Here is a 19,921-nt window from a genome sequence, read left to right as displayed (position 1 = left end):
AAAAACATGCAACTTGAAATATGATATGAAATTATTAGTTAGAGAGATATAAAATATAATTATTCCAAACTATAGGTAGAATTAGTAATACCGTATGAATATTTGTGCAATTAGATAGCTTATGTCTAATGAAACCCATCTTGGCCCAACCCAAGTAGTTATATATGGCCCAATAAAACTTAAAAACAGCCCAATTAAGTGAATACATGAAATAGATGATTCTAGAATGTCTTATCTGTGTGAAAACATTTTTCTAATGACCAAAACTCTGAATATAAAAAGAGTGAAAAAATGGCATTTTTGAGGTCCATTGTGACTGCAAAATCAACCGCCATTGCTGCTGCTATTCCAGTTGCTGCTTTTGCTGTTTCTTCTATTTCTTCTTCTTCTTCTCAGTTTGAACGTCCATCGAAAAATCTAAAATTTAGCTCAATTTCTAGGTCGAATCCGATTTTCCAATTAAGCTTCGCGAAGAATCTACAAAAAACAAGTCCTCCTTCAGCTCTTCATATGGAAACGCCTTCTTCCAATCACCAAACTTCCTCCGATGTAATAATTTATCCCTCAGCTCTTCTATTTTTTTCTTAATTTTTTGAATTATTTGGAGAATCTTACCGGGCTCAATTGGTTGGCAACCTGAACTTTCACCTTATTGGCGAGGATTTAGGGTTTAGGGAGGTCTTACTTGTATTGCAATTTTCCACCACTAAATTTTAGATCCATCTATTTTTTTAATCCAGAATGACAAACTAATATGTTTTTAACTTTTTTTTTGTTTTTTTTTTTGTTTGTAAATTTGGCAATAAATGGATGCTATTGTTCTAATTGAGTAATGTGATTTTTCGTTTGCAGAATGGAGTCGTTTTGCCTGAGTTGCTGGTAAGTTCTTTCTTACAAAAAAAAATAATTCTATGTTATTTTTGTTTTGAGGAGCAATGAGGAAATTTTTGGTGTTTTTTTTTGCATATGTGAAGCTGTACAATAAATAGGGATTCTTGTACTTGTAAAGAGTCTAGTTATGTAAATTTAGTAACTTTGTACTTTGGATAGTACTACGAGTAGTACAACATTTGATATAAGGAAATGTACAATTAGAGTAGTACAATATCAATCATTTTCGCCTCTGCTTTAGGTAGATCAACTAACATCTTCTGTGAGAAGAGAGGACAAGAGCCCTTATATAATGCTTGCTTCAAACAATATTCACTTGTCAATAAAAATCTGTAGTTCTTCTTTTGAATTATATTGCCGATAATACGAGAGGGTCTTTCTCTCCTTGATTAATTGCTTAGGTAAATTGATTGTGCTGGTTGTAATGTGATTAGTTTATCAAAGATGATGACTATTAAAGGGAGGGGGGTATCTTTTAATCTTGATGGCTTAATGGGGTGTCTTTTAATCTTGATGGCTTAATGTAGCCCATTTTGTTGGTTATTGAAGGTTTAGTTTGGGGGGTTTGCGTTTGTTTTTATTGGTTTCTTTGTGAGTTGATATATTATGTTGCATATTGTTGTTTTTTTCCATGTTAAACTGATTGTATTGACAAATTGGTGACAGACAGAGTTTATGGTGGACATGTCGTGTCAAGGCTGTGTTAATGCTGTTAAGAGCAAATTGCAAACCGTAGAAGGTACATGCTTAAAAAAAAAAAAAAGAGAAACCATACCTTGTCCTGGGGCTTTATTTTAACTTCATCAATTTGTTTTTGGTGTTGAAAGAGATCTTTTGTGTGGCTTTTAGGAGTTAAGAATGTGGATGTGGACCTTGATAATCAAGTAGTGAGAATTCTTGGATCTTCACCTGTGAAGACTATGACTGAAGCCTTGGAGCAAACAGGTCGAAAAGCCCGTCTGATTGGACAAGGAGTACCGGATGGTATGTTCTAATCTTATCTAATTGCATCTGTCATGTTTCCTCCGTTAATATTATAGAAAATCTGTGAAGCACTATGTCTTCACATCTCTGGCTATGTTAAGAGGATGAGCAGAAGTACGCATACTTATGATTATAGTGTGTAATGGCCTTCTTAAGGGCTGAAGGGAAAGAAGAGTGCAAAAAAGAGATATTATGCTCTTCTCTCATGAGCTTCAGTCGTCTTAGCTTTATCTGCTTTATTTTTTATGGGATGCATCTAACTTTTATATTCATTTGAACCATGCCCTGTAGATTTCCTTACATCTGCTGCTGTTGCCGAATTCAAAGGACCAGATATTTTTGGTGTTGTTCGCTTGGCTCAAGTCAATATGGAATTAACTAGGATTGAAGCAAACTTCAGTGGCCTGTCACCTGGAAAGCATGCTTGGTCTATTAATGAATTTGGTGATTTGACGAGGGGGGCAGCTAGTACTGGAAAATTGTACAGCCCAGTAAGTAACACGCAAAAGAACATTTTATTTATGTTGAATATGTTGCGCTATCTTCTTCCTATGAACCTTTTTTTCTTGGGGGCATGGATTCTGCAATATACTTGCATTGAGAAAGAGAGAGAATCAGGATCCATAATATTAAATATTAATTATGCAAATCATGTTCCAACTAATCTCACTCGAGGATGCTTGAAGTGTTTGGACTATGATAGAAGTGCATTTAAGGGGTCCTTTGTCAATGAAATGCATCTAATACCATGCTGTTAGTTATGGAATCGTAACTGTCTGGATACTTGTTATCGTTTGTCAAGGACTGTGTGAAGCTTTTCCGTTCTCTTTGTCCTCTGAAGGGTGAAATAAGCATCTATCAAGCTTATTATGTTATATTTTTCCTTTTGTTGGACTGTCAAAAGGAGCCTAATATATGGATAAGGTTCTAATGAATGGTTGGTTTCCTTATGTCTTATGTATGTTGCACCAGACAGACTGACTATTGACTGCACTCGTGTGTTTTTCCATTTTTCAGCCACTCGGTGACCTGGTTACACTGGAAGTTGATGAGAAAGGCGAGGCATTTTATACCGGTCCTAAGGAGAGGCTAAGAGTTGCCGACCTGATTGGGAGAGCTATAGCTGTATATGCAACTGAAGATAAAACAGATCCAGGACTTACAGCAGCAGTGATAGCTAGAAGTGCAGGAGTTGGTGAGAACTACAAGAAAATTTGTGCTTGTGATGGTACAACTATTTGGGAAGCAACCAGCAAACTCTGAACAGTTTGTTATCTTTAGAATCATTTGATCATTGTTTACTACGTCTGTATCATTTTCACAATCATGAAGCTTTTAAGTTGGATGGAGCAAGCTATTGTATCAAAATAAATGTAATCATTTGTTGCTCTCACTTCTTTGGTTCCTATTTAACGATCCGCTCCTCTTCATTTCAATGAGAAAAGCTAGTGAATTAAACTTCAAACGAAGCATCAAAGCTCAAATTCCAGTTTGTGGTAGTCGTGTTGAATACTGACAGTGTGCAAGGAACAATCTTCTCTTTCCCCTTTTTATTTCTTTTTCAAAACGATAAAATTGTGTGTCTAATATACAAAAATTAAATACCAAGCAACAACAGATGCAATTGCCAGGAGTGTTCACCTGGGAATGCCCATGCTGTAGAAGCAGACTTGCCTAAAATAGAGAATCGTCATCTTCTAGTGAAGCATACAATATTGTAAGTTGATACTTGATGGAGGAGAAATTATTAACTCATCGATCAAGGCAACAGTCCATCTCTTTTAGCCATCTCGTAGAGGGCAATGGCGGTCAGAGCCTTTGCATCAGCTGTGGCACGCCATAGTTTATCATATGGAACCACATGCACTTTAATCAGCTCACCATGGTCTCGTAGTCCAGTTTCTTTGCCTTGCAGTTGTTGTATTTTCTCTTTGCTGACATTTCCTCTGTATAGAAACAAACTCATCTCCTCATCACAACCACCCTAACATTGAAAGAACAACAAAACCACAGAAATATAAAGGCAGAAACAATAACAGAAGGCCTCATCTTTGAATTGAAAATACACCCAATGTAAGGCTGCAAATATACCACTAATCACAAGTGCACATGGAGCAATATCCAATGTCATTACAATTTACAGGTTCCAAACAGTAGAGCAAGCAGTGCAATGAATCGAAATTTTTGACTGAAATATAACCGCAAACTTTCTTTTAACACTAGGCTAGATGAAACTATTATAACATATACATTTCCATAAGAGTTTTAGCAGAAACTAGCTGTTTATGCAAATATTTCTACTTTTTCTGATCCTATAATACAATATCCAAGAAATCATGTGGGGAGTAGTCTGAGTCTTATAAAAGACGGTGGAAGCTTACAGGAGAAGGGAAAACTCTGCCCCCAGTTGATGCGTCGAGAAAAGCCGTGAGGTTGACCATATCATGGGCATTCAGGTGTATTCCAGTTTCTTCCTCAACCTGAAATAGATCAAATACTTCAATTATATGTTCCGCCAAATAGCAATGTCAAATCCCTCTAATTTTGCCATCCACAAGCTAACATAGCTGCTTTTGACAAGGAAGTTCCTATAAGGATCAGTTGAGTCACTCATATACAAACATTAGCAGATTTCTGGATTCAATTGAACTGCTCAGAAACGAAGGAAATTCCATTGATTTGTTGAAAAAGGACACAATGAGAGGAATCCAGTTCATTATGCACTAATAAACTAATATATACTACGGAATTGAACCACAAAAAACAAGGGGACAGCTTGCCTCACTCTAGAAAATTTTGAGAGGGGGATAAAGCTTTGATAGAAAGGAGAGAGAGACCTCTCGAACTGCTGTTCCAGCAAAGTCACCTTGGTCATCATCCAACATTCCAGCTGGCAATTCCAAAATTAGCCTCCCAACTGGGACCCTAACCTTTCAAACAATTTGAATGTATTTTAGAGTTTAAAAAGTAAAAGGGACAGAAAACTTTCATAAATTTCCTCATATAATCTGTACTGTGAGATATTTTTCGACGTTATAAAAAAGGAGGAGTTGACAGTTGGAAGACCTACCTGTTCCGTAAGCACAGCATATGTCTCACCCTCAGAATCCAAAAGGATTAGAACTGCAACAGCTGGACCCCGTGCGAAGACAATACCAGGAACCTAGACACAAAAGAGGCGATAGTGACTGGAAAGAAATTTCCCTTGTTGTAACCAAGGATAAGCTAGGAAAAAGGAAAATGGAAGTAATACATCATTGTCATGCTAGTATTGTCAAGCTATGTCGAGTACTGTAATGTCCATTGCTCTAAGGTACAAGGACAAAAAACCAAATATAAGCAAAATAAATTGAGGACACAGTTTTAAGAGAAGCTATTCATAGTCCGGCTGAATGAATTACATATCCAATGGGATGGAGAGATTCTAATCAGATACCTTTTGACCCGTCTCCTTATCAATAATATCTGCTTTGAATTTTAGAAACCCCAAACGCTCTCCAAACATATCTACACCCTGCTCCAACACATAAAAAGATATATCAGCTGTAAAGCAAACTTAATGTTTGCGGTAACAGGACCAAAAGCAGATTCAAATCCTGTGATAGTCACTATGTCTTGGACTCTTGGTCGCTGATAGTGCAACTTAACATCATTCCAAGAATCCTGACACGTACATGAAGAAGACTTCTTTTTTATCCTCTTTAGAAGGGAGCACGACTGACAACTATGTTAGGGAAGCATAGGAATCTTTAAGGAGCATAAAGTGCACAATTAACCTAGATATCCATTTTCCTCAATAAAGATATAATTAAGAGCCTCAGCATCAGTTAAGATCAGAAGACAGACCATTTTCCTCCAATTGTCCAATGTGGAAAAAATTTAGAAGGGCTCAAGCAACTCAATTTGTGTTCTGACGGTCTCATTAGCCAACAATGTAATTCATCGAAACTAGTGAACAAGTAAAAGTTACTATCTTCATAGTTTAAAAGAACAGCTTGAGATCAAAACCTGGATAAGAACTTGTTTTAAAGACATAGCTCCATTAGCCAGCAGTCCTGTTTCAGTTTGTATGTTCTTTAACCACTGTTTGAACAATGAGGATTCAATAGCATTCCTACAAGAAAACAGACATTTCACTCAATCCAACCCCATACTAAGAAACTCTCATCCTTTAACATGAAAATGCTTCCTTTTCTGAAAATCATCCACAAACATGACAACAAATGCCATACTAAGAGAAATTGCATAACCCCAAAAGAAATAGGGGGGTGGGGACAGGAAATGTAATAGCAACTGGAGGGACTTCCAAACAGTCATTTCAATCCAAAGCCATACCAAGAGAAATGCTTGACCTTTAAAATGAAAATGCTTCCTTTTGCCTAAATTCCTGAAGAACTAACAAAATCTTCACTACAAATGCCATATTGTGCATGAATAAGTTGAATGCTAAGAAATTAAAGTAATATAGCAACTTGGAGGTACTTCCAAACAGCTCACTCAAACTCGATATAGAGCCATACCAAGAAAATGATTCATCTTTAATATAAAAATGCTTCTACGAGTCTCATTGCAAATACCATATTAAGCTTGAATTAGGTGAGTAGAATGCTAAAAAGAGAACCCCCAAAAGCAAAAAAAAAGATTTAATGAGTAGAGGGACCATCCAAACAGCTCACTTAATCCAAAGCCATCCCAAGAAAAATGCTTAATCTTTTTTAACATAAAAAAACTCTCCTTTTTTCTCAAAATCTTAACTTCTAGAATCTCACCTTCAGTGACATACTAATAAGTGGGAATTACGCAGTTGCAAGCTAAGAATTGAACCCCAAAAAGAAAAAAGAAAAAAAAAGAAAGATATAACAAGTTCAGGGACATCCAAACAGCTCATTTAATCCAAATCATGCCAAGAAAACTTCTTAGTATTCAAAAGAAACTTCCTTTTTTCCACAATCATGAAAAAACTTATAAAAACCTCGCAAAAAATGGCCTATCAAGTGTGAATTACCTAAGTTGATAGCTAAAAGCAGAAACCCAAAAAGAAAAAATATACTATATAACAAGTTGAGGGACAACCAAACAGCTCTTATAATCTAAAGATATCATAAAAAGGTACTCCCTCCGTCCACAATTGTTTGTCAAGGTAAGATCATGCACACTCCTCAAGAAAAATTTAATACAAGGTGTAATTTGACTAATATAACCCTACTATACCAAGAATACCAAAAGTCTATATAACTTTTCAATTGAGCTACACTATCATTAAGGGCAAAATTGGAAAAAAATGATTGATTATTTCTTGATTGTTTAAATTGACAATTAATCTTAGACATCTATTTTTAGTATACTTGCCAAATAATTGTGGACGGAGGGAGTATCTTTTTATTCCAAAAATCATGAAAAACTTATAAAACCCACACAACAAATTCCCTATTAAGTGAGAATTACATAAATTTATAGCTAAAAATAGAACAACAAATGTAAAAAAGAAAATAAGGAGTGGAGGGATTTGCCTGAAGTGGGTATCGGAGACGCCGGGAGCAGCGACAACAGAAACCGGTTGGTTGAGTTGGGTGGGAAGATTGATTATGTGAGTGATTCGAGAAGGTGGGGTTGTCGACATTTTTACAGAGAAGCTTCCAGAACAATTTCTAGGCCAAAGGGTCGAAGAAGAAGAGGAAAAGGGAAATTCATATAGAGGTTTCAAGGATGGAAGTCCACAACGTGACACTGTTAGTCTCATTTTCCAGCACTGTTGGCAACTACTCCCTTATGGAATGTTTTATTAATAATAATATAATCGAAGACACGGAAAACAATGGTCTTTCGCATTTTCTACATAAAAATATCATTTACTCACTTCGTCTCATATTAGTTGTCAAGTTCGCCCCAAAATACACTGAAAAGGGATTCATTTGTTCTTTTGTTAATGCTTTTTTAATTTCCTTGTAACTATGCATCTACTTGATGCTCTTTTGTGAATGAAAACATTAACTTAATCAGAAAAAAATGAGTCAAAACCACTGAATTCAGTATTGGAGCATTTATTCAAGTGCAACACATACACCAAGGGCAAGCCAGCAAAATATACATCTCTGAAAGTATCCAGTCCTTCTAGAAGAGTGAACTGAGTGAAGAAAACTTCAAAAATGTTTCTTGACCATTTATGCTAACAGAATATTTGTAATTCAGTATAATCAATCATATAACTGTATAGTCAAGAAGTCGTAAGATGTCTATGTTACAACATTTTCAATCTTTTCCAGTATTTATTCGTTGGAGGAAGAGGCATCATTATCTGGTATAGGATGAGCAATGGCAGAGTTGCTTCACAATCCGGCATAATTCTAATACCAAGTAAAGCAGGAACAAGCTGAGATAACGGAAGCACAATATCCTCAGCCAGAAGTTTGGCATGAAAAAAGAAAATGCAACTTCACCCTGCATCATACATCCTCTTGCCTCATTGAACTGAATCTGATGAAGTTTGTGTCGATACCATCTCAAAGCAGACCCAAGCCTTCATGAACAAATGGTAAATCTCAAAGGATGCAGCCACTAAGCCAAAATATATTACACCATACAGGTTTATGGCTATCCACAAACCAATTTTGGAGACAGCACCTGTTAGTGAGAACTCACCCCTTGGCGTTGGATGTTGAATTTTGGCCTGGATTACTAGCAACAGATCCTGATAATTCTGCGAAGAAGCTTCAAAATTGAATGGATCCAGAAATCATAGACACGGACATATGTGGGTTATAACACCAGAAAGCCAATTCATGATCCTCACTCCTTTCTGACATTTATAATTACAAGTACTTGTCACATCACTTCTTGCTAAATAGAAGAGAAGTCTTTCTGAATTCTTCCTCAATTGCTCCCTTTGTAATATAATTTTATTTATAAACAACAATGTAATAAAACCTAATACTCCTTTATGCACAGCCTCTGGTAAGGTAAATAAGTTTATTAGAATAATGGGAAAATCTACCACGTTGCAAGACTAGCAATTTCCTCAGCAGATTTTATTTAGCATATAAGAAAAAAAAGTACTTTCTCAACAGATGCGCCTTTTTCTTGCCCCAAAGCATTTTCACCAGAACCATAAGGCAAGGAAAGACACATTTTAAAGGAGTATGAAAGCGCAAGCAATGAAAGTTAGATACATTGTATACCTCAATTTTCTATAGACGTGCACTGATTTTATTCATGCTTAATGAGCCTGTAGTTCCTGACATAGAATCATGTAGTTCTTTTGCTGCCACTTTTGGTGCGTTCTTGCTAGTATTTTGATAACTAAGATAAGACAGTGACTGCAACCACGAAACCAATGTCGGTTTCCGTGTAACATCATCTGATTCTGCAACATGTTGATATAACTCATTGAGAATAATATCTTGGCCACTTGATGGTAATTTTACGACCAACTGTGCCAGTGACTTCATCAAACTAGGCAGAACCTGAGAGCCAAAAAAAAAAAGTAACTGTTTTTACGTCAAGTGCATTATATTGGCACAGTAGGCATAAATCTGGCAAGGACACCTAAGACAAATCAGCATTTTCATAGTTGAAACATCTATCCATTTTCCAAAGCTTTTATGTAACAAGAGAGAGCTTCTACAAATTATACCAATTACCCAAATTTTCGAGTGAAGGAAGAAACAAGAAGTTAAACAATTAAAGTGAAGTATCACTCATATTGAATATTTTCTTATCCAAGGAATGCACATGTTCTCTTATGATTGAACTTGTAACTGCACATCATTAGGTTGACCAGTTGAAGACAAACATTGTTACCACTTTACCTGTATATCAACAAGAGAAAGGAGACGAAAAAGTAAATCCAACATCTTGAAAGGCTCCAGCTCTCCATCCCAACTCTTCCACAAGTCAGTTTCTGGAGTAGGATCGACTGAACTACAAAGGCTATCAGCCTTCTCAATGAGACAGTGGATGCAATAGAATATAGATGGGCTTCCAGCAGGCAGATGTCTAACCAGTGCAACAACTCCAGAAGCCATTCCCTCAAAAGGAGTAATCCCAGGGTATCCCTGTAAACTTTCAGTTAAATCAGAAAACAAGTTAAAGCATCACAGCAATTAACTTTGGTAGTTTTTATTACCTCTAAAGATCTCTTAACATAATAGAATACAAGTTGCTCCTTTAATGTATCTCTTTCATCTGGATCAGCATCCTTACCAGAGGACATGAAAGCGACAAACACCGAGTGTGAGGCTTTAGCCAATTTCCCAGTTGGATGCCCCATGTATCTGGTTAAGTGCATTAAGGAAATTTTTATATATTCAATCAGGTTTGACTTTCCTACTTGTTTCTAGATCTAACCATCTGATGCAGGATACAGGAACATGGTTGGAGCCAGCACCTTGCGGAATACAGAGGCTGGTATACATTCTACGCAAGTTGGGATTACTCGCATATAAAATAAGACCCGAGCAGTCTGCACTTCATCAGTAGTCCACATATATTCCATTTTCTGAAAGCTAGAAGGTACTGCAAGGAAAAAGGTGATGTGTTTGTGAAAGACTGTAATATAGCAAACATATTGGCAATTAAAACATGCAGGAAAAAGTCACAACCAGCTTGGTTTGTCAAATCATCATAAGATGGAATAGATTCCACGAATGAGACACAGGCATGTTCATTCTCCTGAACCCTTGTAACAACTGCTCTAATTGTATCCATATACTCTGGCAAACGCATTCTGCGGAAATATTCCATACAAGAAAATGCAACCAATATCCTCACTGAAAGTCTCATTTGAATTTCTTGGGGAGCACTTAAACTTAACTTGTGCTTTGTTACTGCCAAGGCAAAGACCACAACCATGAGGAAAGCAGATTCAGCAATTTTTTCCAGATTCCCTAACAGCACTTCCTCCCTACCTCCAAGCATCAAAGCAACCTTCCGATGCCACATATAGACATCCCGACAGTAATTCCATATGATATCCTCTACTGCACTTCGGTTTTCTTCATCAGCCATGACATACTGATTGCAAAAGACACTAGTTATGGCCCCTGCTTCCTTAAAAATAATGCTGTCTAGGTGTTGCTGCACCTCAGTGAGAACTAATCCCACCAAGTTGCCAGAAGGCGATTCTTGGATTTTGACATAAATGTGTGGCAAGGGGAATATTTCAGTCAACAAAGCTGTAGTGAGGCATAGAAACACATGAGGTTGGTAAGAAAATGGTCCACTTTTAGATAAAGCTAATGATATACACTGTAACAGAAAGGAGTTTCTTGGCTCCATTGTAGCATAATCAGCATCTCCAGAACTAGAAACTAAACCACATGCAATAGTCTCGATTCGTTCCTCTGCAGAAATCTTAAGGTCAATTAGTGCTTTCTGTTCAGATCTATTGATGACTCTCAGTACTCCAGCAGCAGCCATGACTACAGCAAACAAAGAAAATGCTGGTCGTGTATTTTTCAATACCTCCCTACTGAAAAGATCAATCTTGTCTGCGGAGTGAGAATTGATAAAATTTGAGAAACTCCACTCCATCAGATGCAGTATCATGAGCCCATAAGACAAACTAGCAGAAGGGACGTCGCTTTTATCCCACAATTCCATTAAACAGCTGAGAACTCTAACAAAATAAATGTTCACAGAAGAAGAGAGAGCATAGCCAATTCCTGCAAGAACATTCGGGATTGTCCTTTCAGACAAATGGATCAATCTATAGTCTTCTTCAAGGAGCTGGCAGAGCAATTTCAAGCAAACTGTTTTAGATTTTTCGGATGCTGAAGGTACAAAAGAAAGAGCACCAAGGAGAAGAACACCTTCAGAGAAGAAAGATAAGCTTTTGTTTGAATGAATATGTCCAGAGAAAAGGTGCAAGAGGACCTCAACTGCTGAATCAATGACCCCAGGAGAATGTCTAAATGATTTCCGAACCCAAATGTATAGAAGCCTGACAAATAAAGGATAAGATTCCTGTGGAAGGGAGACTTTTTGTGAGGACAAAATAGACAACAGAATCTTTGCTTGTGGATCAGCAATATAGAGCGAGAACTGAACATCAACGAGGATCCTTAGGGATTGGAGGTGATTTGAGTGGAATGCTTGATTTTGAAAGGAGTCCCTAAGATCAGCCCATGCTCGGATGATAGCTTGGGCTGATGCCGAAGAAGGATGTTTCAGCGTCACGTTCTCCTGGGTGCCACTGATTCTGCATAGCCATTCTTCAAGGAATACAGATTCAGGTTTCTTTGCCATCATGTGAATTATGCAACTGCAAGACCAAACATTGCAAGCAATAAATTTAAAAAGACTGCTGCATGCACTAAAGCAGAATGGACATAGCTAAGACCCCACTAAGTTTTTACTGAAGTCTCATCAATGAGCCTTAATACAAGATTTAGGTGACTTAAGTTATCTACCACCTGAATTACATATATTCATCACAACAGTGAACGTAGCTTCATGGAAACAGAAGTAACTACTAAATGCTTTGCTTTCAAAAGGATTATCCCCTTTATAAGCTGGGATAAAAGAGCGGAAGGGAGTTGTCTATGTTCAAGTTTCTTGATAAAATTATTCAACAATGGAATTTGGTAACTCAGTAAAAATAATGAGAAAAGTTATAGATAATATTTTCCCTCCAGTCTCCCGGGCGGATCAAAGGGAAGAGGTTTAAAAAGGGCATTGTACTCTAAAAAATGAATAAGGGAAGGATTCCTTCCTTAACAATTTCAAATTCAATACGCAACAAACAATAGTGCCTCGTGATAAGTAGGACGATTTCCTACATTTATTTCCAGTAAGAAAAAAGGAGTTGAAAGCCACTTGATGTAACGAGAGGAGACATTCAATAAGTCAGTTAATCTTTCATATTTCGAAAGAAAGTAACACTGACTAGTGACTACCTAAGGCTTCTGTAATCAACAAGAAATTTAAGCTAAAATAAGGGAAACTTGAAATGGAACAGTAGAAACAAGCAAAATTCCGAAATCTTACTTAGCATTTGATCATAGATTTTGAAAAATTACCCTCAAATACTTGCTTGCATGAAATTTGATAAATAATTTCAAGTTCCCAATCGGGACTTCCCCTCACAAAACTTCAAATTTTTTCCAAGTAAATACATATCTAAACAACTTCAAATTCCAAAAGTCACAGCTTTCAAAAACTCAAATTTTCGAGTTTCAACTTCAAAACCTATGACCAAAGGGGAGCTTAGTTACAACATAAAGCGAACACCTAAAAAAAAATTTAAAAAAAAGAGTAGTAGTCCGGCAAATATTAGAGTCAGAAACTACTCAGAAAGCAAAGATATGTACTTTCTAACAACATTAACCTCTCTTAGGACTTTCGTCGAACAGTAAGCGTTCAGCAGATGAAACACTTCTATTTCAATATCAAACAGCAATTTAATAGACAGAAAATGAGATAAATTCGACCACAATAAGTAGAACATGGAAAATCACAAACACCCACATAGAAAAAATCGAAACTTTACCTCTTCTATGAGCTGCTACTTGAGTCCCAAGCTTCCTGGGTTCCTAAGAAGCTTCTCAAACAACAAGAGTTAGAAAGTTTTTTGTTTTATAATTTTAGGTAAAAAAAAAATGAACCCTTCAATTACAAGAAGACACAATTTGGGGCAATTTCGTCCAATTTGACAGTTTCTGTGCAATTTTGTGAGAAAAGAAATTCTACAAGGAATAACTACCATTTTATTTTATTTTTCTAGTTGACACAATTTTCAAGAAATATTTTTTTCGTATTATCCCATTTTAAAGTGAGAAAAAAACAAAATACAATGAATTACGAGATATTTTATACAGCGTTTGGCTATACATTTCCAAATATTCTTGGCAAATATTATTTGGGTGAAATTTCACCATGTGTTTGGTCATAGTATTTGTGAAATATATTTCACTTTTTAGAAAAATATGATTTATACCCATAAGTTTTAAAAACTATCAAAATTAACCATAAGTTTGTAGTACAAGTCAATTGGATCTTCGTTGCAACAAATATCAAGTAGTGTCCATGCTACTGGAGCAATGTGATAGTTTGGAGTGAGTGCAACAAGAATCATCGCATACATCGTGAAGTAGACAAAACACATGATTTTGTTACCTTGAGCCGATTATTCATCATTTTCATCAACAACCATATCATCACTTTCATATTCACTGAATATTTCATCACTACTTTGATGTTTACGTAAAGAATTATGTAATGCAACGCAGACAACTATTATAGAGGGTGTTTTTGTAAAAGATAAAAGTTTGGTGTAAAATTTCAATTTTCAAAAGATCCCAAATAATGAGATTTGGCCCAAATACTAAAAAAAAACTAGTATTTGGGAATTTGGATATTTGCCAAATAATGACAAATTGTATGAACAAACACTATTTGCCAAATTTTTCCCCAAATATTATTTGGGAAATCTATGGCCAAACGGGCCCTATAGTTCTAAAACGATTCTGTTTGATTATCAATAAGGGGTGGGAATAGTTTGGACAAATCAAAATTCAATTTCCTATTAACTTTTTTGTTTGACTTTTTTTATTACAAATTGAATTTTAATTTTGAATTTAGGATTAGATTTTGAATTTGTGACTTCAACTTATTAAATATCTAAAATTTGTATGTCAATATACTTTCCTTAACTTGGATTGATCCAGATTAATGCTTCACAAGTTACATCTTAAACAAAGAGAACTTAGGGGAGAAATGGTAATAAATTTGTCATATTTTAGAATTCATAACGATAAATAACATATTCAATGTAATTCCACTAAGTGGAGTTCGAAGAGAAAAAAGTGTACATAGATCTTATCACTACTTCGTGAAGGAAAAAAAGGTTGTTTTCGAAAGACCATCAGCTTAAGTGCATCAAACTCAAGGAGAAAAGGAAAAAAACAAAAAATGAAGCATAACAATTAACAAGTTAATATGAAAAGTAGGGTAAGTTCTACAAGAAAAAAAAACAAAATGTAAAATTTTTCATTTTCTAGTTTTTGTTATCTTGAGTTGAGGGTCTTTTGAAACAGTCTCTCAACCTCCACGAGATTATGATAAGGTTTGTGTACCATCTACCCTTTCTAGACCCTACTAAATGGAATAAAGATTTCATTAGGTATGATGTTGTTGTTGTTATCTTGGACTACACACGGTCTAAGTGCAAAGTTTGTGGTGGAACAATTCAGTGTCCTTTCACTATTAATTTTTTTTTTACCCCTCCCTAGGAGCTTCCATCTCTGTTGCTTTCTTGGTGACTCGAACTCGCAACCTTCGGGTTGAAGGTGAGGGGTGCTTACCATCTGAGCAACTCTCTCTCATCTTTCACTCTTAATTAGGATTTCGAATTCAAGCTTTTGGAAATGAAAAAACACTATTGAAAGTGCAGCCCCCTAGAATCAAGTTTTAGAATGCAAAAATATGAATTTAGTCATGCTTTAATATGGTTACGAACGCAAAAACAAAAAAGCTAAGAGCCCTACCATTCAAAAACAAGAACTGCCAAAATTTCTGACTATGTCAGAAGACTTGCTGTCTGTGCCAGTATTTCATTGTTTTTATCTGAATCCTATTTGCACATCTCACAATATGAGCAGCAGCAATTAGTAGTACTAATATTATTAAAATAAACAAAAAAAAATATCTCATCTGCCATGGAACTCAAAATCTCACCTCCCAAGAATATTGCTAACAAAAAAGTCTGCTACAATGGTACTCCTTTCTTTTGGTGTATATATTTTAGGCCAAAAATGACTATTTTATTATCTCATTGTTGTTGTTGTTGTTGTTGTTGTTAATTTTGTGCAGTGTCTAATGGAGGTGAAAAATGTTCAATTGAACTTGGGCTAAATCTTGAGCTTAGCTACTCAAAATTTAGTACAAATGGATATGGATTTACATTTCTACAAAGGCAAGAATTAGAGCAACAATTTTTCATCTACAAGTATATAGAAGCAGGGCTACCTGTTCCATCACATCTAATTTTTCCTATATACAAGTCTTTTATTTGTTCCTTGAAAGGTCTTCATGATGGTAACTATCCACATTACATGACCAATTGTAAGTTTCCACCTAACCTTCTAGCATTTTTCATTATTTTTTAGTACAGATTGATTGACTGGTAGAAACCTTGACGTAATGATAACAGTTGTTGTTGTCATCTGATACGAAAGTCATGAGGTTAATTAAGATGTGAAAATAATCTTTTGCATTAATATAAGGTAAGATTGTATTATGGTATGACCTTTATTCAAATTCGTGTATAACTAAAGCTTAGTCCAATAAGGTGCTTTCTTTGATTTTGATAGATTCATAGTAACATGTATAGTGAAGTGTTAGTAAAATCTTGCTCCTTATCATATGCATGTACCCTTAGTTTTAATATTTGAAAAATATTTTCATTGTCAGTGTCACCTAAAGAATATCTACAATCTTTAAAATGTGAGAATTGTAAATTGTAATATTGGAAATAAGACAGATTTTTAATACATATTACCTGCTACAACATGTAAATATGACCTGATGGTGTAATTAGTGGTGGAGATAATAATTTAAACTAGTAGTATAATTTTTCATAAAAAATTCAATTGAACCCTTACCCTCCCTTGTCGATGCATATAACTCAAACTCTTTTTTTACGAGCGTCCAAGAATCTTTAAAGACGGATAATATGTACCGGATACCGTGATTCTTTTTGCAGTGATGGGGTATGGACACATGTGTTGGGAACATAAAAATAGGATGGAACCAGAGCCAAGAAGATGTAGGAGGACTGATGGCAAGAAATGGAGATGTAACAAAGGTGTTGTCCAAAATCAGAAATATTGTGAGAAGCATATGCATAGAGGCCGCCAGCGTTCAAGAAAGTGTGTGGAGTTAACAAGTTCAACAGATATACGTTGTTCGGACTCTTCAAAAATATTGTCGCAATCGTGTCAGATTCTTCAAAAATGCACTGCTGGTAAAGTATCCGACATGCAACCATTGATATTTTTGAAAAGTCCAAACAATATAGATCATAATTCAGAACCAGACACAGCCACTTTCTCCATCGGTCTACCAATAAATTAATTACTAGTATAAGTTGTTCTATTGGAGATGTGTGTAATTCTTCAAACTATTTCTCTTCTTTCTTTTGTTGTGACATTTCTAGTTATGATTTAATTGAGGGAACAATTTATTTTGAAATATGATGTAATGGATCGCTAGACAATGATTCTAGTCATTTTTTAATCACGATAGTGTTTATGCCAACTTGCATATATTTTGACTATTTTATCGGATGCTTACTATTTCTCACAAGCATGTATACCAAGAAACACCATTCACTAAAGGATTGTTTGGCTTAAAACAAGGTTATTCCAGAATTATAATGTTGAGATTATAACCTAGATATCCAAATGGCCCCTAAGAATTAACCTAATGGAAAAAAGATACTCTACTATAATTGTCAAATCTATATCCATCATTAGGCCATACAATTAAATGCAACAATCTTTTAATAGAAGGCTATAATAATGATTAATCTTACCTTTCTTGTTTAGCAAATTGAAAGGCCAATTGAAATGATCTTCTTGATTATGTCATTTGCTCTGTCAACAAACAATCTTGATTGCCAATTACTTTCTCCAACCCATTTCTATGACCAATATTGACTTTAAAGAGGCAAGTAACAATCTGGATTGCCAATTATTGAAGCATTGGTTGGAAAAAACACACAAAAATGTATAAAAACATTACATCAAATTCCACTTCATATGCATTTACATCTTTGTATATTACTTGTCTCCAACATGAATGCAAAACTTCTATAAACAAACAAATAAGAGTTTCTTTGTCAATACAATATGTTTGACCTTAATTAACTAATTTAACCACATATCTCATGAAATTTCAACAATAACTACAAATAAATCCACCCCCCACCCCCACTCTTAAAATAGGATGTAATATAGGGGAATGTTAGATAGACAATTCCTATTGGTCCGCTTCACACGCTTAAACGACACGTGTTACAGTTCACTTATGCATGATATTCACATTGGAGTCTGACTATTCCGAATTCATACGAGCTCTATTCTGGGATAATAATAACTATCCATGATTTTTTCATACCCAGAGCTTGAGATCTCTGATAAAGGGAGGAGTAGCCTCATCCGGTGGACCATATTCATGGGTGGGACAGTGCATAAAGCTTAAAGCACCCAATATGGTACCGACACTTTGTTCACAGCTATAATCATCAAATTTTATTTTATTATTATTAATACTATTCTAGTCATTTTCTCATCCAATGGCTAAGATTACTTCCCTCATTTGAAATCTAAATCTTGACCCTTCAATTAGATCAAACCCCAAAATTTCCCACCAACTTACCCTATCTTCTTCACTCCCCCAGATCTCAACCCCCATTTAGCCAAATACTCAAACTATAGCTCAATAGCAACCCCATTATATTTTCTTGAAATTCTATTGGGTATTTAGTATACTAAGTTGTATCAAGATTCATAAAAATTGAATCTTTACACTGTGTTAAGTTGCTAGAAGCATTGTAATGGTGGAGGCACAGTCATGGACTACAAGAAGGGGAAGCAATCCAAGATTGGAGTCACCCCAAGATCAAGTCTTGGATATGCCAGTAACCCCAACTGCTGAAATCAGGCAGCAACAGTATTCTAATGGTGGGATAACTTCTTTGGTGTCACCAAATGTACTTACTGCTCTTATAATTGCTTCTTGGTACTGTTCAAATATTGGGGTGTTGTTGCTAAACAAGTATCTTTTAAGTTTTTATGGTTATCGTTACCCAATATTCTTGACTATGTTGCATATGTTGTCATGTGCTACTTATAGTTTAGTTGCTATTAAGTGGCTGGAAGTTGTTCCTTTCCAGCAGATACATAGCAGGAAACAGTTCTTCAAGATTCTTGCTTTGAGTGCTATTTTTTGTTTTTCTGTTGTGTGTGGTAATACTTCATTGAGGTACCTTCCTGTATCGTTTAATCAAGCAATTGGTGCTACTACCCCATTTTTTACTGCTATTTTTGCTTTTGTGATTACTTGTAAGAAAGAAACTGCTGAGGTTTATTTAGCTCTTGTCCCTGTGGTTCTTGGTATTGTTTTGGCTAGCAATAGTGAGCCATTGTTCCATTTGTTTGGGTTCTTGATGGCTTTAGGTTCAACTGCTGGGAGAGCCTTGAAATCTGTTGTTCAGGGGTTGTTGTTATCCTCTGATGCTGAGAAATTACACTCCATGAATCTGTTATTATACATGGCTCCAATGGCAGCAATGATTTTGCTTCCTTTTACACTATACATAGAGGGGAATGTAGCAGCAGTTACGGTGGAGAAAGCTAAGGGAGATGGATTTATGGTTTTCTTGTTGATTGGTAATGCCACAGTTGCTTATTTGGTGAACTTAACTAATTTCTTGGTTACTAAGCATACAAGTGCCTTGACACTGCAAGTTTTGGGGAATGCTAAGGCTGCAGTGGCTGCAGTGGTGTCAGTTTTGATATTCAGGAATCCAGTGAACATCATGGGCATAACAGGATTTGCTGTGACTGTAATGGGTGTGGTGCTTTACAGTGAGGCAAAGAAGAGATCTAAAGTAACAGCACACTGATGATAGCTTGAAAGATTCAATCTTGATGATGCCACACAAAGGTACAATTTTTTTTTTTGGTCTAATTAGAATTCATTCTGGTTGGGGATGTTAAGTGGTTGGATTGTATTCCACTGTATAGGAAGAAAGATGGGGTAAAGTGGAAAAAGGTTTATGTGCTATGCTTTTTTTCCTCTATATAATTGTTCTTGATTGGGGGTGGTTTAAAGAGAATAAAGTTGTCTCTTTTACTTTTCCCCTTTCTGTAATTTTATACTCCTTTGATGCAACTACAACAAAGAAAGACTGATTCTTTCGATATTGTTCTCTATGTGTAATATTTTGGTGGGAGAATTGTCCTCCCAATATATTTTGTCCAAACTCAAGTTTACTTTCCTACTCTGCTATGTTTTAGTTGATTCTCAAGATAACATTTTTAGTGTC

At 35.7% G+C, this 19,921-nt stretch overlaps 5 protein-coding genes across 9 annotated transcripts; 3 read left to right on the top strand and 2 right to left on the bottom strand.

Moving 5' to 3' along the window:
• The first annotated feature begins 229 nt into the window (after positions 1–229).
• Positions 230–3,340, top strand: LOC125878222 (copper chaperone for superoxide dismutase, chloroplastic/cytosolic). 2 transcript variants are annotated; one of them, XM_049559423.1, is made up of 6 exons: positions 230–549; positions 853–879; positions 1,558–1,630; positions 1,741–1,875; positions 2,167–2,366; positions 2,893–3,340. In XM_049559423.1, exons 1-6 carry the CDS (start codon positions 292–294, stop codon positions 3,136–3,138), a joined length of 939 nt encoding a protein of 312 aa, XP_049415380.1. In that variant the 5' UTR covers positions 230–291; the 3' UTR covers positions 3,139–3,340. The 2 variants fall into 2 exon arrangements, with proteins under 2 accessions (XP_049415380.1, XP_049415381.1); XM_049559424.1 differs by lacking the exons at positions 230–549; positions 853–879 and adding an exon at positions 1,147–1,292.
• Positions 3,341–3,401: 61 nt separating this feature from the next.
• On the bottom strand, positions 3,402–7,650 carry LOC125878223 (nudix hydrolase 14, chloroplastic). The gene is made up of 7 exons (XM_049559425.1): positions 7,386–7,650; positions 5,884–5,989; positions 5,312–5,389; positions 4,946–5,038; positions 4,713–4,805; positions 4,257–4,355; positions 3,402–3,859 (listed from the first exon to the last, which is right to left on the bottom strand). Exons 1-7 carry the CDS (start codon positions 7,613–7,615, stop codon positions 3,635–3,637), a joined length of 924 nt encoding a protein of 307 aa, XP_049415382.1. The 5' UTR covers positions 7,616–7,650; the 3' UTR covers positions 3,402–3,634.
• Positions 7,651–8,254: 604 nt separating this feature from the next.
• On the bottom strand, positions 8,255–13,520 carry LOC125878221 (uncharacterized). Of its 3 annotated transcripts, none has more exons than XM_049559422.1 (7): positions 13,361–13,520; positions 10,473–12,133; positions 10,236–10,386; positions 9,998–10,145; positions 9,681–9,926; positions 9,051–9,335; positions 8,255–8,667 (listed from the first exon to the last, which is right to left on the bottom strand). In XM_049559422.1, exons 2-6 carry the CDS (start codon positions 12,118–12,120, stop codon positions 9,060–9,062), a joined length of 2,469 nt encoding a protein of 822 aa, XP_049415379.1. In that variant the 5' UTR covers positions 12,121–12,133; positions 13,361–13,520; the 3' UTR covers positions 8,255–8,667; positions 9,051–9,059. The 3 variants fall into 3 exon arrangements, with proteins under 3 accessions (XP_049415379.1, XP_049415376.1, XP_049415378.1); XM_049559419.1 differs by having other exon boundaries at positions 8,255–8,572; XM_049559421.1 differs by lacking the exon at positions 13,361–13,520 and adding an exon at positions 13,199–13,222 and having other exon boundaries at positions 8,255–8,572.
• Positions 13,521–15,473: 1,953 nt separating this feature from the next.
• On the top strand, positions 15,474–17,053 carry LOC125842064 (growth-regulating factor 10-like). 2 transcript variants are annotated; one of them, XM_049521263.1, is made up of 3 exons: positions 15,474–15,585; positions 15,682–15,906; positions 16,574–17,053. In XM_049521263.1, the coding sequence occupies exons 1-3, from the start codon at positions 15,528–15,530 to the stop codon at positions 16,942–16,944; spliced, it is 654 nt and encodes a 217-aa protein (XP_049377220.1). In that variant the 5' UTR covers positions 15,474–15,527; the 3' UTR covers positions 16,945–17,053. The 2 variants fall into 2 exon arrangements, with proteins under 2 accessions (XP_049377220.1, XP_049377219.1); XM_049521262.1 differs by having other exon boundaries at positions 15,682–15,933; positions 16,574–17,029.
• A 1,203-nt stretch (positions 17,054–18,256) lies between these two features.
• LOC125841840 (probable sugar phosphate/phosphate translocator At1g12500) lies at positions 18,257–19,876 on the top strand. Its single transcript, XM_049521021.1, has one exon. It carries the CDS (start codon positions 18,428–18,430, stop codon positions 19,496–19,498), a length of 1,071 nt encoding a protein of 356 aa, XP_049376978.1. The 5' UTR covers positions 18,257–18,427; the 3' UTR covers positions 19,499–19,876.
• Positions 19,877–19,921: the final 45 nt, after the last annotated feature.

The sequence above is a fragment of the Solanum stenotomum genome, chromosome 10, assembly GCF_019186545.1.
Source record: "Solanum stenotomum isolate F172 chromosome 10, ASM1918654v1, whole genome shotgun sequence".
Lineage (NCBI taxonomy): Eukaryota > Viridiplantae > Streptophyta > Magnoliopsida > Solanales > Solanaceae > Solanum > Solanum stenotomum.
The sequence above is the reverse complement of the archived record's forward strand: the minus strand, read 5'-3'. Positions and strand labels throughout refer to the sequence as shown.

Coding starts and splice junctions, on each gene's coding strand:
- LOC125878222 (XM_049559423.1), top strand. CDS start 292: ATGGCATTTTTGAGGTCCATTGTGACTGCAAAATCAACCGCCATTGCT. Junction 1,631..1,740: donor CAAATTGCAAACCGTAGAAG/GTACATGCTTAA, acceptor TGTGGCTTTTAG/GAGTTAAGAATGTGGATGTG. Junction 2,367..2,892: donor CTGGAAAATTGTACAGCCCA/GTAAGTAACACG, acceptor TCCATTTTTCAG/CCACTCGGTGACCTGGTTAC.
- LOC125842064 (XM_049521262.1), top strand. CDS start 15,528: ATGGAACTCAAAATCTCACCTCCCAAGAATATTGCTAACAAAAAAGTC. Junction 15,586..15,681: donor CAAAAAAGTCTGCTACAATG/GTACTCCTTTCT, acceptor AATTTTGTGCAG/TGTCTAATGGAGGTGAAAAA. Junction 15,934..16,573: donor TCCACATTACATGACCAATT/GTAAGTTTCCAC, acceptor TTCTTTTTGCAG/TGATGGGGTATGGACACATG.
- LOC125878223 (XM_049559425.1), bottom strand. CDS start 7,615: ATGAGACTAACAGTGTCACGTTGTGGACTTCCATCCTTGAAACCTCTA. Junction 4,806..4,945: donor ATGCTGTGCTTACGGAACAG/GTAGGTCTTCCA, acceptor ATTGTTTGAAAG/GTTAGGGTCCCAGTTGGGAG. Junction 4,356..4,712: donor CTGGAACAGCAGTTCGAGAG/GTCTCTCTCTCC, acceptor GATCTATTTCAG/GTTGAGGAAGAAACTGGAAT.
- LOC125841840 (XM_049521021.1), top strand. CDS start 18,428: ATGGTGGAGGCACAGTCATGGACTACAAGAAGGGGAAGCAATCCAAGA.
- LOC125878221 (XM_049559422.1), bottom strand. CDS start 12,120: ATGATGGCAAAGAAACCTGAATCTGTATTCCTTGAAGAATGGCTATGC. Junction 10,387..10,472: donor TGATTTGACAAACCAAGCTG/GTTGTGACTTTT, acceptor TTTTCCTTGCAG/TACCTTCTAGCTTTCAGAAA. Junction 9,336..9,680: donor TTTCTCTTGTTGATATACAG/GTAAAGTGGTAA, acceptor TTTGGCTCTCAG/GTTCTGCCTAGTTTGATGAA.